At 39.0% G+C, this 14,402-nt stretch overlaps 1 protein-coding gene across 3 annotated transcripts; it reads left to right on the top strand.

The window, feature by feature from the left end:
* The first annotated feature begins 993 nt into the window (after positions 1-993).
* LOC117427172 (transmembrane protein 248-like) lies at positions 994-8,650 on the top strand. Of its 3 annotated transcripts, none has more exons than XM_059033270.1 (7): positions 994-1,117; positions 4,359-4,528; positions 4,975-5,269; positions 5,585-5,717; positions 6,305-6,455; positions 6,651-6,827; positions 7,257-8,650. In XM_059033270.1, the coding sequence occupies exons 2-6, from the start codon at positions 4,379-4,381 to the stop codon at positions 6,795-6,797; spliced, it is 876 nt and encodes a 291-aa protein (XP_058889253.1). In that variant the 5' UTR covers positions 994-1,117; positions 4,359-4,378; the 3' UTR covers positions 6,798-6,827; positions 7,257-8,650. The 3 variants fall into 3 exon arrangements, with proteins under 3 accessions (XP_058889253.1, XP_058889255.1, XP_058889254.1); XM_059033272.1 differs by having other exon boundaries at positions 1,068-1,081; XM_059033271.1 differs by lacking the exon at positions 994-1,117 and adding an exon at positions 1,124-1,487.
* Positions 8,651-14,402: the final 5,752 nt, after the last annotated feature.

Below are 14,402 nucleotides of genomic sequence, written 5' to 3' on the forward strand. Positions count from 1 at the left end.
GTATGCTGTCTGTCAGCTCGTGTTTCTTCAGTTTCTTCTTATTTTCCTCTTATTCATTTTTTTAAAAATGTTATCTTAACACTGGTTCACTTGCTGTTATTATAATTATAGATGAGTAGGCTGTCCACACAGGTTAATGAACGAACTGGAACTCTATTGTGTTCTCCACACTGCTGTTCTAACACGTGCTTATAGAACAAAAGCAGAAATTACATCTACCGTGACTGGATAAAAACTATAAATAAAACACCTTAACCTAAAACTTAAACACTTCAGAGAATAAAAACAAAATACAGCTGAACCTACAGTTAAACAGCGAATCCTTAATATTTACAACTCGGTGCACACAAGCATCATAATAAATTTGACCTTACAACACACGTAGCCGTGTTTATATCTATTGCACTTGATTCATTGTTGATCACTTGATATGTTGCATTTATTTATTTATTTATTTATTTATTTATTTTACCGTTTTTTGCGTTTCATCCACAATTCGTGATCGACTTGGCTCCCTTTTTAATTTGATTAGGCTGTTTTAGGCGGTCCACGGGGAGCGTCTAGTTTAATTTATGCATGAAACAGTTGGAAAATCAGGCAGAAAAGGTGTTCTGAATGTCGGTGTTTCGAAATGACAGTTTGATGAATTAAGAAAACATGTAAGCACGAAATTCTCGCTAAACATTTCTAAAAAAATTCTAAACACCAACACTGATGAATAGAGGCCACTGTCGCACAACACTAAGGAACAGCTTACGTGTACTGCAGCAAATAATCCCTCTGTAGATCTTTGGTACACCCCTCAAGATACCATATTATCACAAAGATAAACGCCATTCTGTATTCGAGGATGCTCATTTGAACACGAGACTTGAAGCAAAAGACAGGTCGAACCGATACTCGAGTATCAGTATAAAAATAAATTAAAAATGCGCATATGTTGCAATGTGAGAAATAAAAAGCAGAAGAAATCTTGAGTGGTAGGTGGGGGACGTTTTTCGTACGAATGCGCGTATATTCTTTACAATATGATACCTTTGTATTACCTTCTTCCTTCCGTACGGCAACCTTATTGACCTCAGTAAGTTCCTGCTGTCGGTTCAATTGGATATTATAAGTAAGTTTGTAACTTGCAGCGCATGAGAAGTGTTAATTAAAGTAGCTGTTGTAAGAGAATGTGCGGGCTGTAAAAGGTACATCAGGATTTCAGAAGTGACGATTGTGTTGAGGCATTCAACCTTGCATTAATTAAGTGCTGAATTTCTCAAGCTGTTCTGGAGACCCAGGGCAGCAATTACACTTTTCAGGTCCATGTCTCGAATCACTTTTAAGTATAACTTTTCTAAATAAAATGTTCAGACGGTTGCTCTGTTTTTTATGATTAGCTATGTTTAACTGAGCTGTAGAGGGCCCGCAAACGCGAGGCGCATGTGTTTACATACATACCGGTTGCAGTGGTACGTAGCCTACAAAGAAGTGCAGTGGAGGTAAGTTCCGAATTCCACTTTATCATTCCAAATAGCGAAGGGAATTAAGTGAATAATTTACCATGTCTTTTTAAATTAATCATACACATTATATGCACATTAAGTTTATCAGGAAATTAACACACACGACTGCATTGGCAAATCAAAGCGAGTAGGAGAACAGCTTTTTAAAATAACATGCATTACAAGAAATAAAATAATATCTATCAACACGTTCATATGCCATATACACTCTCAAGAGCATAGAGGGCGATGAGAGCTGTTAATAAAAAACTTCCATAACTGGTGAATGCAGGAGGAAATGTAAATGGTTTAATAACCTCAAAGGATTAGGTATTGTCTTAAAGTAAAGGTCCACTATTCAATAGTCAGGAACCAATACATGAACTTTTTCATCATTAGTTCTTGTTTGTTTTTGTGTCAATTCAGAATATGTAGAAGAAAAAATAATCAAATAGAACCTTGGTTAATTGATTATTCAGAATGGTTATGTAATATATCGCTGGCTATCCCATGCAGAACAGTATTCATCTGTTCTCCCTGCATTTCCAGTAAATTATATTTAGCTGGATTAAGCAAATTTAATTTTACGGTTATACCCGTTCCTTAATTTTAAACTCATCTCTTTGATTTTCCTTAATGGATTTAAAGCCATGAGAAGGGATTCAAATGAAATAAATTAGTCTACATTTAATGGTTCATTTGCCAGATGAAAGATTCCCACATACTTTGCGTTAAATGAAAAAATTGCAGCCACACTTGAATATCTAAGTTTCTGCAGAGACGGGTGAGACAGTGTTGGTTATTTTTTTACACGTGTGATTTTGTTGTAAAATATATTGTGATTATCCATACTTTGGAGAGTAACTCATTAAATGCAGCCCACTTTCTTGCTCAGTACTTCATACCATCTAAATTGCATGGTATGGAAACTGAGAGCATAGTGTTGGGTGTGTATGATGCATACAAGGCTGACCTCTCCATCCAGTCCAACCTGAAAAGCTTTAAAACAGAGCTGCTGAGATGGAAGGCAAAGTGGATAGCTGTCCCAGAGAAAAACAAGCTGTATAGCATTCTCTCACTGTCTGCTCTGAATGCCACATTCTACCCTAATATCAGCACACCTCTTTGTGTTTTGGCCACAATGCCAATAAGTGTCACTATCGCTGAAAGATCATCAAGACTGAAAATTAGGCAACATCTTGGCAGCTTTGCATACAAAGTTGAAATTCCTGCCTATGTGCCTGTTACTGAAAAGGTAATTAGTAGGAAAAACAACAGAACAGATGTTTCGGTATGGGTTTATAAGTGGGCTGCTTTTGTAAATTTAATGGTTGCCCAAACTTCTAATTTGCTTGCCCTTTGTTAATCCGGCTATCAGTACTAACATTGCTCTAAAAATCCAAAACAATCAGTTATTTCTGTATCTGATCCATCAAGTACATCAGGCAGGGCAGTAAATTAGTTATGGTAACACTAATTTAATTAACTACCGCAGTTTAACATTGCACAGGTTCCTTTGATTGGTCAAACTAAAGACACGCTACTGGTAGCCACAGAGACAGCATTAACAGAATGAGGAAATGCAAGACATATTCAAAGTCAACTTCAATAAGGAGATGGGCGTTTCAAGATGTTTTCCATACCAAAAAAAAACTACTACGCAGAACGATTGCAAGTATTGCAAAAAAGATAAGGGATAGTAAAATGAACTGTTAAAATATCAATTGAACTGTTTGTTCTTCAAGAATATGTTCCCATGTGAGGTGAGCTGGTGGCTGGCAAGGCAAGATCTGGAGGTTGGTGGTTACAGTTTCCATTCCCCTCTCTGCAGCTGTTCACAAGTCTGTGTTCTTGACAGCGGAAACCACTTAACCCTTACATGTGTGGTAATAGTTCACATGCCAGAGAAGAAGATCAGCAACAGTCTTGCAATTCAGGAACAAAGCTCACTGACATACAGCAGTGTGCAAAAGTTCCCATGAATTTCAGTATTTTGCCCTTTTCTCATTATGAAAACAATTGATTCTTTCAAAATTAAGTCTGCTGATAGATAGATAGATCGATTGATAGAATCAGTCTCAAACACCCTCACTCCAGCACTTCGAGGTGGAAGTCACATTTTAAATACATGCGGTTAATATCGATCTTATTATTTTAATATTTTTGTTCTGCTACAGTAAACCTGATTTCCCTGCTTTGGTTGCTAGAGTAACATGGCCCCTAGGGATGAACTTGCATGGAGTTTGTCGGTCTCTGTTGTCACGGTTACATGATTCTAATGGGTTGGTTCGATATAAACCAGGGATGCACTGAATAACACAGGATTTTGCTGAATGTTTGCACTCTCCTTCTCCAGCCCATTCGCTTATGTCCACAGGAAACAAAAGAACTGGCACCATTTGCTGTAGTTTGTGTAGTTGCACGCAGCCCTGGTAAAATGAACACACCAGGGCTGGTTCAGAAGTAATTCCCTGGTGGATTCAGCACCCTCTGCTCTGAAATAAACTCATCTTATTGAGTGTTGTTTCCAGGTACTCTTGGTGGTGAAGTAGGGGACTGTGAGTGTTGTCTCTTGTGTTCTCACTAGAACATGGCCTTGTCAGTTAATTAGCCCAGTACTAACAACATTGGTTTGTGGTGAAACAGCTGCGTCTAAAACTGTAGTCCTAGCAGAATGATGCATTAAGATCCTCTTTAAATGTTCCGACTGTTGGAGTTGGATTGGAGTGGATTACATGGTTCTGGTAAGAATGTCTGACCTATTCTACCTGTGTTTTGATGGCCAATTATGTTATGCCCAAAATATTAAGGCTGGAATGGCTTCTTTGTAAGATTTTTTTATTGACAAAAGTTTGTGTTTTTCCGCAGGTGCACATTTTTCTGTTGCTATGGTAATGTGCCAGCCTATTAGAAACCTATGGAGCACGGCCCCCCCCACCACCGTCTTCCTACTGTGTCTTCTGTCATTGTCTGTCACTTTTGTTGGCTTTGGGCTCTACGCTCATTCATATGAAGTCAGAAATCCTGATGTGGTCCAAGTAAGTTTTGAAGCACAAAAACTCACCCCTGGAAAAAGACAGTAATGTTGACTGTGCCTTTCTGATTTCCCATATAAATTGTCATAAAATGATCCACAATTCAGCAGGGTTAGAAACTCACACTAGTCCTGCACCTACATATAAAAATAAATAAATAATATATATTGCTAAATCATGTATTTCATGTTGTTTGGTGCACTATTTGTAAACATACTGTTCTGTAACCTTTTATTTAATTCTCAAAGTCATTTCTATGTTAGTAGTTTGCACCTGTGACTGCACTGCTATCCATTTGAAAACGCACGCTTCACAATTACTTCACAATTACTTCACAATCATGTGACGTGTTGACTACCAGTTTCTGAGCTCCACTGTCGCTTTACTGTTTAACCAGTCGACTATGTGCTGCTACCCCTGACACTCGCTCATGCTGTTGACCCTGGCAGGACTGGAACAAGATCCTTGGCGCTCTGTCCCAGCTGCAGTTGTGTGTCTCAGAGAATGGCACAGATGGGCACACCCCCCTGCCAGACAAGGGACAAACACACGCTTCTTCTCCCATGATTGGCCACGATGCAGCTGACAGACAGACGTTAAACTCCTCCCACTCTTCAGATGATTTAGACAGCCTAACCCTGCTCGTCCCCTTGACCCTTGACTTGGCCTGGCCCTCGGCGAGTCTGAGCACTGGCCCGGTCAGTCTCAGGGTCTTGGTGTTGGGGAGCCAGTTGGATCTTAAGGGTGAGCTTGTCAATTGATATGTACAGGTTGTTGAATTAGTAATTACAAAACATCTAAATGTGTGTAAAAACCCAGTGTCTTTAAATTCATTTTCTTACCTCTTGTTAACTTGAACATTATCACAGGCCCTCCTTTTCATTGTGATGAAAATGGTTTGGTTTCTTCACAGGGTATGCAGATATTTTAAATGCAATGTCATATAAGTGATAAATAAGCAAAGAACCAAAGCTTTTTTCAGCACAAGAGAAGGGGGCTGTGATATTGTTGCTAGTGCTAACAAGAGGTAAGACAATGTAGCTTAATTGTCTTCCCTAGGCGTGGCGGGAAAGAAGTCCCTCAATCTGACACTGATGTCTACCTGGCAGCCATTAAGAAACGGGTCGGACCCTGAGCAGGGGCACACCTGCATCACCGTCACAGCACCTGCACACATGCTGCCAGGAACCCCGTGAGTGACCAGGTGGATTCTGACTGGAAGGAAACATGGCTTAGTGGTCACAGTGAGGACTGGGAGGCAGTGAGGTCTAGTGGTTAGAGCTGAGGGACTGGGAGGCAGAGGTCTAGTGGTTAAAGCTAAGTGACTGGGAGGAAGTGTGGTCTAGTGGTCCTAGTGAGGACTGGCAGTGTGGTCTAGTGGTTAGAGCTGAGGGACTGGGAGGCAGTGTGGTCCAATAGTTAGAGCTAGTGACTTTAAGAGTTTCCAGTTGATGTGATTGGTGGGTTAGCTTATTGTGGGACCTTTTTGTGTTTTGTTTTATATTAAGCCTAAAAATGTTTAAATGGTAAAGTAAAATAAAACTCCTGAATGGCATAGTATGGTATAATACTGAAAATGTCCAGTTTTCATTCAAATTGTGTCTGATTGTTTAAACGGTAAATGTTGATTCTATTACACATAGATTTGCAGCCTTATTTTTATGCCCTTCAGGCCCTAGGGCCACAAATGTGGTAAAAAAATAGTCAGGATCTAAGGGGGTTTACCCAGTGCAAAAATGAAACTAAAAAGAAACTAACCCGTGCCGTCCTGCCCCACAGCCTTCCTGGTGCGTGTGAAGTCGGTAGAGGCAGTGATCCTACCCTGGGAGCAGTGGCCTCAGCCCTGAGCAGGGAGCAACCCCAGCACACGCTGGGGTGTTACAGCATCAAGTACACACCCGACCCCAGACTCACAGTCATGTTGTCACCGGTGAGGCCGACTTACTGTAATTCAAATCAAATCACTGCAGTTTATATGTTAAGATGTTTTAGAAAGGGTGTTAGGCCTTTAAAGACCAGGCATTTTGTCATCAGCATCTACTGCTGAAAAAAAAATCAGAGGAACAGGTGGCGTATCAAAGAAAGGAATCCTCCTCACACTTTTAATGTCCCTGTTGATTTTTAGGAGGAAAGATACCTGGCAGGGCAGCATTTGATCTTCGTCGGTGTCTTTCTGCTGTCTCTGTGTGGGCTGCTCTGTCTTGCAGCTGCTTTTTGTTGTGTGAAATCGCGAAGGCAGAAGAGCAATGAGCTCCTATTGACATGCTATTGACATGTCTTTCATAATGATTGCATGGTCCAGGTCAGTCTACCATAATTCTTTAGTTTGATTAAACCTGTCCCAAGGTCACTGGCTCACGTTTAACTAATGAAGCTGTATCTAATTTGCCTGAAATTGCAACTTGGTACAGGTATTAAATATAAGTTATCATAATGTAATTTTAAAATTTAGGTTGACTTTTTATGTATTGTTCTGTCTGAGGCATCACATCCTGGAGACTTTTTAAAACTCAGAAGTTTGAAGCCCCCCTGTGGCATCAACACTGTGTGATGATTGAAATATAAAACGAACAAGAAGATAAAAAAATGCAAGGTTATGCCATGTCATTAATTGTTAATTTTGTTAAACCATCTGTGGAATCTTGTTGAACCACATAGTATTTCAGTGACAACAGACTCTTGTGCTCTTTCTGTATTCTGTGCATTAACTGACATTGCTTTTCATTTTTAGGAACCTTTGATCGATTCCTAAGTTCCACCAGCAGCAGATTGTGTACCCAGTCTTTTAAGGAGGCTGGGGTAGCTCACCCAGTGAAGAGCGGTCATTTTAGATTAATTTGATTGTTACTGTTGGGGATCATCTGGAATGGGTAGATTTACTTGATTGGGCGCCATGCAGAATGGATTTTCATCTGCAACCCTTGAAGCAGTGGGCTTCTGTCCTGTTATAATTTCAATTGACCCCTTTATGAAACAGGTAGTGCTGATATGCAATATTGTAGCACATACAATGTGATTTTTAAAATGCCCTTTTAAAAATGTAGAACCAAACTGAAAGATATCCAGCATGAGGTGTCCCTGTGAAATTGTTGTATTTTAATTATATTTCTGAAGTGGAACCTCTTAAGATCACAGACACTGGATATTCCAGAGCACCGAAGGGGGTGGTCCTGACATCCTGTTTCCCATGGTTTGGTGCCTCCATCTGCTGAGTTGCATTGCTTTGCTGAGACTAGTTTTTTTGCACATTAGTAGCACAATAGTACCAGTACTTTACCAGCTTACACTAAACCAAAGGAGCTAGCTTCTGGTTGTGCACTTGCTCTTAACAATGTTTTTCTAGATTTTTTTCATAGGATTGTCAAGCGTTATCCAACCTTTTTGACGAAATAGCCATGCCAACAACCAATAGCCTCTTAAAGAGATGGGAAATCACAACTGAATACAATGTAAAGACTGTAACCTTGAATAGATTCATTCTACTAAAATGAAGACTGATAACATATAAGCAAATACATTGAAAAAAATGTATGGTTTGTTGCAATCAGAGACAACCATATATACTTGTGTGTCCTTTTGGAACCCATTAACAGCCTTTGAACAGGATATTTCCCCTCTAAAAGAGCCATATTTAGATTTGGAGAACCCTGAGATGCTCACTTGCATTAGAGGAAATATAAAGAGATGGGTGAACAATTTAAAGTGTGACTCCCATGTATCTTATCAAGCAGACTATCATGAGGCAAGCCAAGCTCAAAACAATACTCCACCATTCCAGCCTTACTACCACCTTCTCAGGAAGTTGGGTTCTTTCAGATGTAGGAATTTGAGATAGGGATGGTAAATAGCGGTGCTCTGGAAGGTAGTATTTAATAGTTATTTATTATGTAATTTAAACAGAAATGTTGTTTTTTAAACAAGCCTGCTGAAGATGGTGATTCAAAGCATCTTCCATAGTTCTTTACCTGTTGATTGTAGCACACAGGGATGCTGTGGTCCTCGGGAGTTGAGGAGTGCAGTTACACTTTATATGTAATTTTTGATCTAATTGTATTTGTTTTAACATGTTTCAAAACTGAAGTTACACTTCTTTATTTCATCAGTAATATTAACTTGTTATATGTAGATTTGTTGTGTGTCATGAATTTTGTGTAGCTGTTGGTTCATTCTTACTGGGTGGGCTGTAGTTCAGCAGTACAGGCACTGCAATAATCTCTAAAAGGCTGCCAGTTAATCTGTCTTGATCAGAAAGACCACCTCTTCCTGCTTCTATTCTGTTGAGTGTAGCCCTTTGATCTTCACTCATTTTAATAGGTGAAATCTTTAAAATGATAAAATCCCCCACAATTCCAAAAGTTAAAGAGAATCCTTTATAAATTTGGTAGGGAAACACAGAAAATATACCTGAGTTTGCAAGCTGTTAGAATCCAGTCTCCACCAGATAATTAAGGGTGCTAAAGTTTTAGCAAATGTGTGTGGACTGCCCATAGGTCAATACAAGCATTTACTGACATAAATTGGACCAAATTATGTGGATTTATAACATAGATATATATGTAGAGATTTCCAAACTTTGTATTTCACATGTGACCCAAAACAACTCCCATTTCACACTAAAACTGACCCTGTTCCTCTGGGAGGAAGATGCAACAGCTGTAATAAACCACACTTAAAATTAGAGCTGTTGTCATTTCCTTTTGGTTATAAACCCGCTCCCCCTCCTTTGTTTTCATTCTTCTACTGTGAATGTTTTATTCTGTTACGGTTGTATGGTAGTTATTTTCTATACTTTAAATCATGTCCCTATTAGCTTATTTTTTTGTACATTCCTTTCTAGTGTTTCCTATAGCCAGTTTTTAATTTCTAAAAGCCAGAGCAGTAAAATATGTACAGTATGTATGAATTACAGCAGGACTGTCAAGCTGCAGTTCCCCAATGCCAATGAGAAGTCCTCTATGTTTTATAGCATTTAGTGTTGGCACATTTTTATAAAATACATCTTGCCTGCAAACATCTGGACTTGTTCAGTAAGTAAACAAGCACAATATTCCTTATTAAAATATCAGTTTTGACTGCAATTACTGTTGACAACAAATAACAAACACTTATTGTTTTAAAGCAGCTGGGTTATTTTCTCAGCAGGCAGGCAATTTTGAGCTTGAGTCAATATTTTATTTTTTTACAATACAAAAGTAAACACAGAGTCACAAACTAGTCAAGGAATTGTATTATTTGCCTGCAGTGTTACATTATTATTTGTAATTATTCAGCAGTAACGTTGATGTAAGCAACTCAGGTCGAGGTGCTCATTGGGTCGATTGCAGTGTACCAGTGACTTAATCCGCATCAAGTGGACTAAAAGCAGTCTAGCAAATCCTGCAGATCCCGTACTCAGTTAGTCCTGATTGCAGCGTACCAAACAGCACGTGGTATAGCTAGTCTGAACAAGTTAGCCAGACAATGAGGACTCACCCATAATAAGCCTCTACCAATGCAGATGGAAATTCACAATTTAAGGTGTAAAGACAAACTCAGACATCTTGTGCATCGTCATTTCGAACATTTGATTAAAAACATTGAGGATATTGAAAGCACCGGCAAAAAAAAAGTCAGAAATATGAAAAATGCAAATAGGCCTATTAATGGTAAAAGCATTTATTAGGCTACATTAGGCATGAGTTGGGCCAAACACATTTAAAATACATATTCATAATCTATATCGATAGGCCTAATTGTACTTGTCTTTTTGTGCACATTCCACACTAGCGGATCATACTTGCATTTTAACTTGCTGGTACCCTAGTGCTGCATTGACACTGAACGTTAAGTGCTACATTTGTTGTTTATATAATACTAATTATACATGTGACGTTTCAGTCGGTTAAACTGAATACATCAAACGTTAAATATAGGAATATCTTATTGAGTGGCACTTTTAGTTTTTGCAACATTTTTATGAATAAAACAAAACCAGTTTCTTCAGAATATTCTGTTCCTCAACCATAATAAATGGGAAAAAGGTGCTGCATACTTAAGTGATAGGCTACATTCTCAGTCTAGCTAGAAAATGTGGAATTGCTTAATATTGTGTATCAACGATACAAGGTAGTGATGTAACAATTGTCAATTTTATAGTAATTAAAAAAATATTGTATATAGTTCTGTATTCGGTTACATTTCAGTGATGCCTTTCACTTGAGACACTGGGTTATGCGGGTCTACAGTACCGTGCACTGAGCATGAAGCGCTTCATGCGACTCGGCATCGGCGAGCGGACCTTACTGAACAAAATGCTTCAAGAGCCTTCACCTTGCATTTGACTGATTTTCAGACGTCATTTCAGAGAATAATGGAGCTGTCTTTTAAAATGTGCTGTAGAAACGTAGGACGAGCAAGCGTACTAAGATAGTGTTATACTTCATAGTACTAGTTAGTCCACCTGAACAGGATCATCTCACGTCCCATTTGGTGCGCTGCAATCAGGATCTTGTTTAGTCAGATTTAGCGGATGATCCACCTGTGGTGATTATCGTCTGGTACACTGCAGTCGGGATTAACAAGTGTAGTAACTTTAGACCAAGCAAGTGGACTAAACCTGCTTAATCCACTAGTTAGACGCATCAAGCGGACTAACTGGTACGCTGCCATCGACCCATTATGACTTACGTTTTCACAATAAAGCAGTGCAGCACAGCTGTCCCTCAGCAACATTTCTGGGGTGCGTTGTAGAACACAAGTTGTTGAAACCTGACACATCCATAAAGCTGTGATCAATGCCTTTGAACATATTTGACCAAATTACTTTTCTAAAGCACTATGCTTAAAAAGCATGTCGCTTTCCATATAAGCATTAATATCATGGAGAGGCATATTTTTAGAGATTATGGGGCAAAATAAAATCAAAATGGTCAGTCTGGGATTTGGGGCCAATTTGTGAGATAGTGGTCTCTATGTTAAATCAGACAAACCCATTTCCTAAATAAGATTTTAATACAGACATCAACTTTATCAAAAATTGGCCTAGGTAATTATACAACCCTGAAGCTCAAAGAGAATGCCTATGTTCCATTCCAAATAAATCAGATTTCGAATGGACATCATTTTGTCTCAAATTATCCCCAATAAGAGACAGGCCAAAATCTCTAGTCCTTTCCATCCGAGTAATATCAAGGGAGACCAGCCATCCTTTTGGGACCATTAATATTTATAAGTGGTATATTTTAAACAATTGTGGCATGATCTACATGGCATAGCATTTCTCACAAAAACAGTTTCTTTCACAGAAACTGTAGTTCTTAGCCCAAGAATATACCAATATTGAAATTGGACACCAGTATTTACCAGATCTGAATCCTCCCACATGTAAAATATTGAGGCCTAAAACTCATCATTATTTCAGAGCAATCTGGGTGAATTTCATCCCTCTCCCACCTGGTCCATCGCTGGTCTTGGTGTGGTGGCTTTGCCTTGGCCACTTGAGACCTCAAGTACAATACTGACAGGTACAGTTGCACAAACTGGATTTATCATTCCACAGCAAGCTGACGATGACATCCAGATGAGGGTCAGTGGTATCAATTGCACTGATTTACCACATTGATAGAAACTGAAGCAGCAGCTGCTTGAATGTGTTTGGATTGCTGCCGAGTTATATTTTGCTTCTGTGAAGAGCAGCAATAGGTGGAAGTTGAAATGTTTTTCAATCATTTGAATTGGAAGAGTAAATTAACTCCAGTTAACACCAGGAGAGAGAACAATCCAAATAACTGAACACTGTTTTGTGCAGCACTAGTCTGTCAGGTTAACATCTGGACTATGAAGAGGCTCTGACAGTTTCCCCATTTGGAGTTCTCCTCTAAAACATGCTTATTAAGTCTTGCATCATGTTTGAGAGTATTATCTTGCTTTGGTGAAATCCATGACCACATTCTTACTGGCCTATTGTTATTATTCTGTTCCATTGTTATTAATCATGAATCCAAAAATAATGAGTAAACAGCCCCACACACTCTGGCATGATCTTCTTTCCTCTGAAATGTTGGACACACACTACCTGATAGTTGCTAGTTTTGGTTTTGCAAATACACTTTCTTTCACACTTTAAAGACACCTATACAACCTGCTGGACAGGGGCTCTCCAGTACCAGGGTTGGAGACCCCTGTTCTAGACCAACTTCTTGCAGCAATCTCATCTTTAGTATTTGGCTTCTTGACAAAAAAAAGAATACAACCTCTGCCAGTTCCTTGTACTCCATGTTTAAAGAGTTCGAATTTCTTTGCAAGTAGCCTTCCCTTGGTGTCCAGTTTCTTTTGACTTGACTCGATGGCTTCCAAAGTTAGCACTACCTTCCAGTCACTGTGTCTCCTCCGAATCAGATGAAGCCTCTACCATCATGATTTTAGGCTGGTAGTATGTTGGTTCCACCAGAGCTATGGCTTTCTGCACATTGGATGCAGTAGCGGCAAGCAAATTCTGCATATTGATTCATCACGCCTGCCATCTTGTTGTCATACTCACACAAGCCCAGTGATAATCTGGGTGTAGTAAAGACAACAAGTACTTACTGACATGTTGCTTCAAGTTGTGCCTTGGGCTTTCTGCAACTGATTCTGTGAACAGGATGACATCACAGCCCAGGCTGGTGAATATCAGGAAGAGACTCAGAGGCAGAGAAGGCAAGTTTAAATGCGATATTGCACTTTTTAATCAAAGAAATTAACAAAACAAAATGGTACAAACACTAACCAAAACACAGTGGTCAAAATAAAAGGCACAAGGGCCAAAACAAAAGGACTATACAAAACACTCACAGACGTAAATAACACTTCACCACATGCCTCTAACACCAACGTTACTTCTAACACCCTAACTAAACTGACACCAGTGATCACCTCATTTATACACCTGAGACTGGAGCATTAACTATTTAATCATTCAATTCATGGCTCCAGCCACATTCCCACGTGTTTTTGCAGGGAGGATTTCATCTCCCTCCCTGCCACCTATATATTCCCAACACATACACACCCCCATACCGGCAGCCATTTTCAAAGCAGCATCATTAGCTTCTTGAGGAGCATTTCGTTATTAGTCTCCGTTCTAGCAAACTGTACTAGCTTGGACAGATCGGAAATGCTAATCAGACCTCCGCATTTTCCGATATGCCAAGCAATACCACAGTTCACAGAAAAGGGAGGAAAAAAAAAAAAACAGGTGCGAGTAAATCACTAGAAATGGGAAGCCGTGCATAACTGCAATGCTCTGTACAACAGCAGACGGCCAGAAACTGCCTCCATCCAGTTTTCTTTGATATGCGTAACTGGAGGTTATGTCTTTGGATATGCATCTTTATTTGATGTTTTATTTTCTTCTCAAATTGAGGGTGGGAAATTTGGGCTGCGTCTTAAATTCGAAGGAAGACGGTAATATTATATGTATGCAATCCCAGCTTACTCTTTTTTCTAACTGGATACTGATCTATGGTCTATGCTTAGACCGAGTTACAGCAGCATATATAATTTGCTAAAGTATATATGAAGAAAACAGTTTCAAGTTTAATTTAAGGCAGATTGCTATTGTTGGTATTATGCAAAGTGTGGATAATAAGTCACTATTTCATACAAGAATATATTGCACTCCCTGAAATTACTTTACACCTAACAGGCAGGTTGTGAAAAATAACAAAAAAATGCTGATATTATTTTTCATAATTTAGAGAGGACCTGTTTACATAGTTTGAAAATATTATAGCCGAGAACTCATCAGGTGATGTATAGACAGGCTAAACTACTTTTAAGTAGTGTGTTTTTTGTTCAAATTGCATGCTTATTACTGTGACATTATATATGTATGTATGTATATATATATATATATATA

Source organism: Acipenser ruthenus, chromosome 11 (assembly GCF_902713425.1).
Source record: "Acipenser ruthenus chromosome 11, fAciRut3.2 maternal haplotype, whole genome shotgun sequence".
In the NCBI taxonomy this organism is placed as follows: Eukaryota; Metazoa; Chordata; class Actinopteri; order Acipenseriformes; family Acipenseridae; genus Acipenser; species Acipenser ruthenus.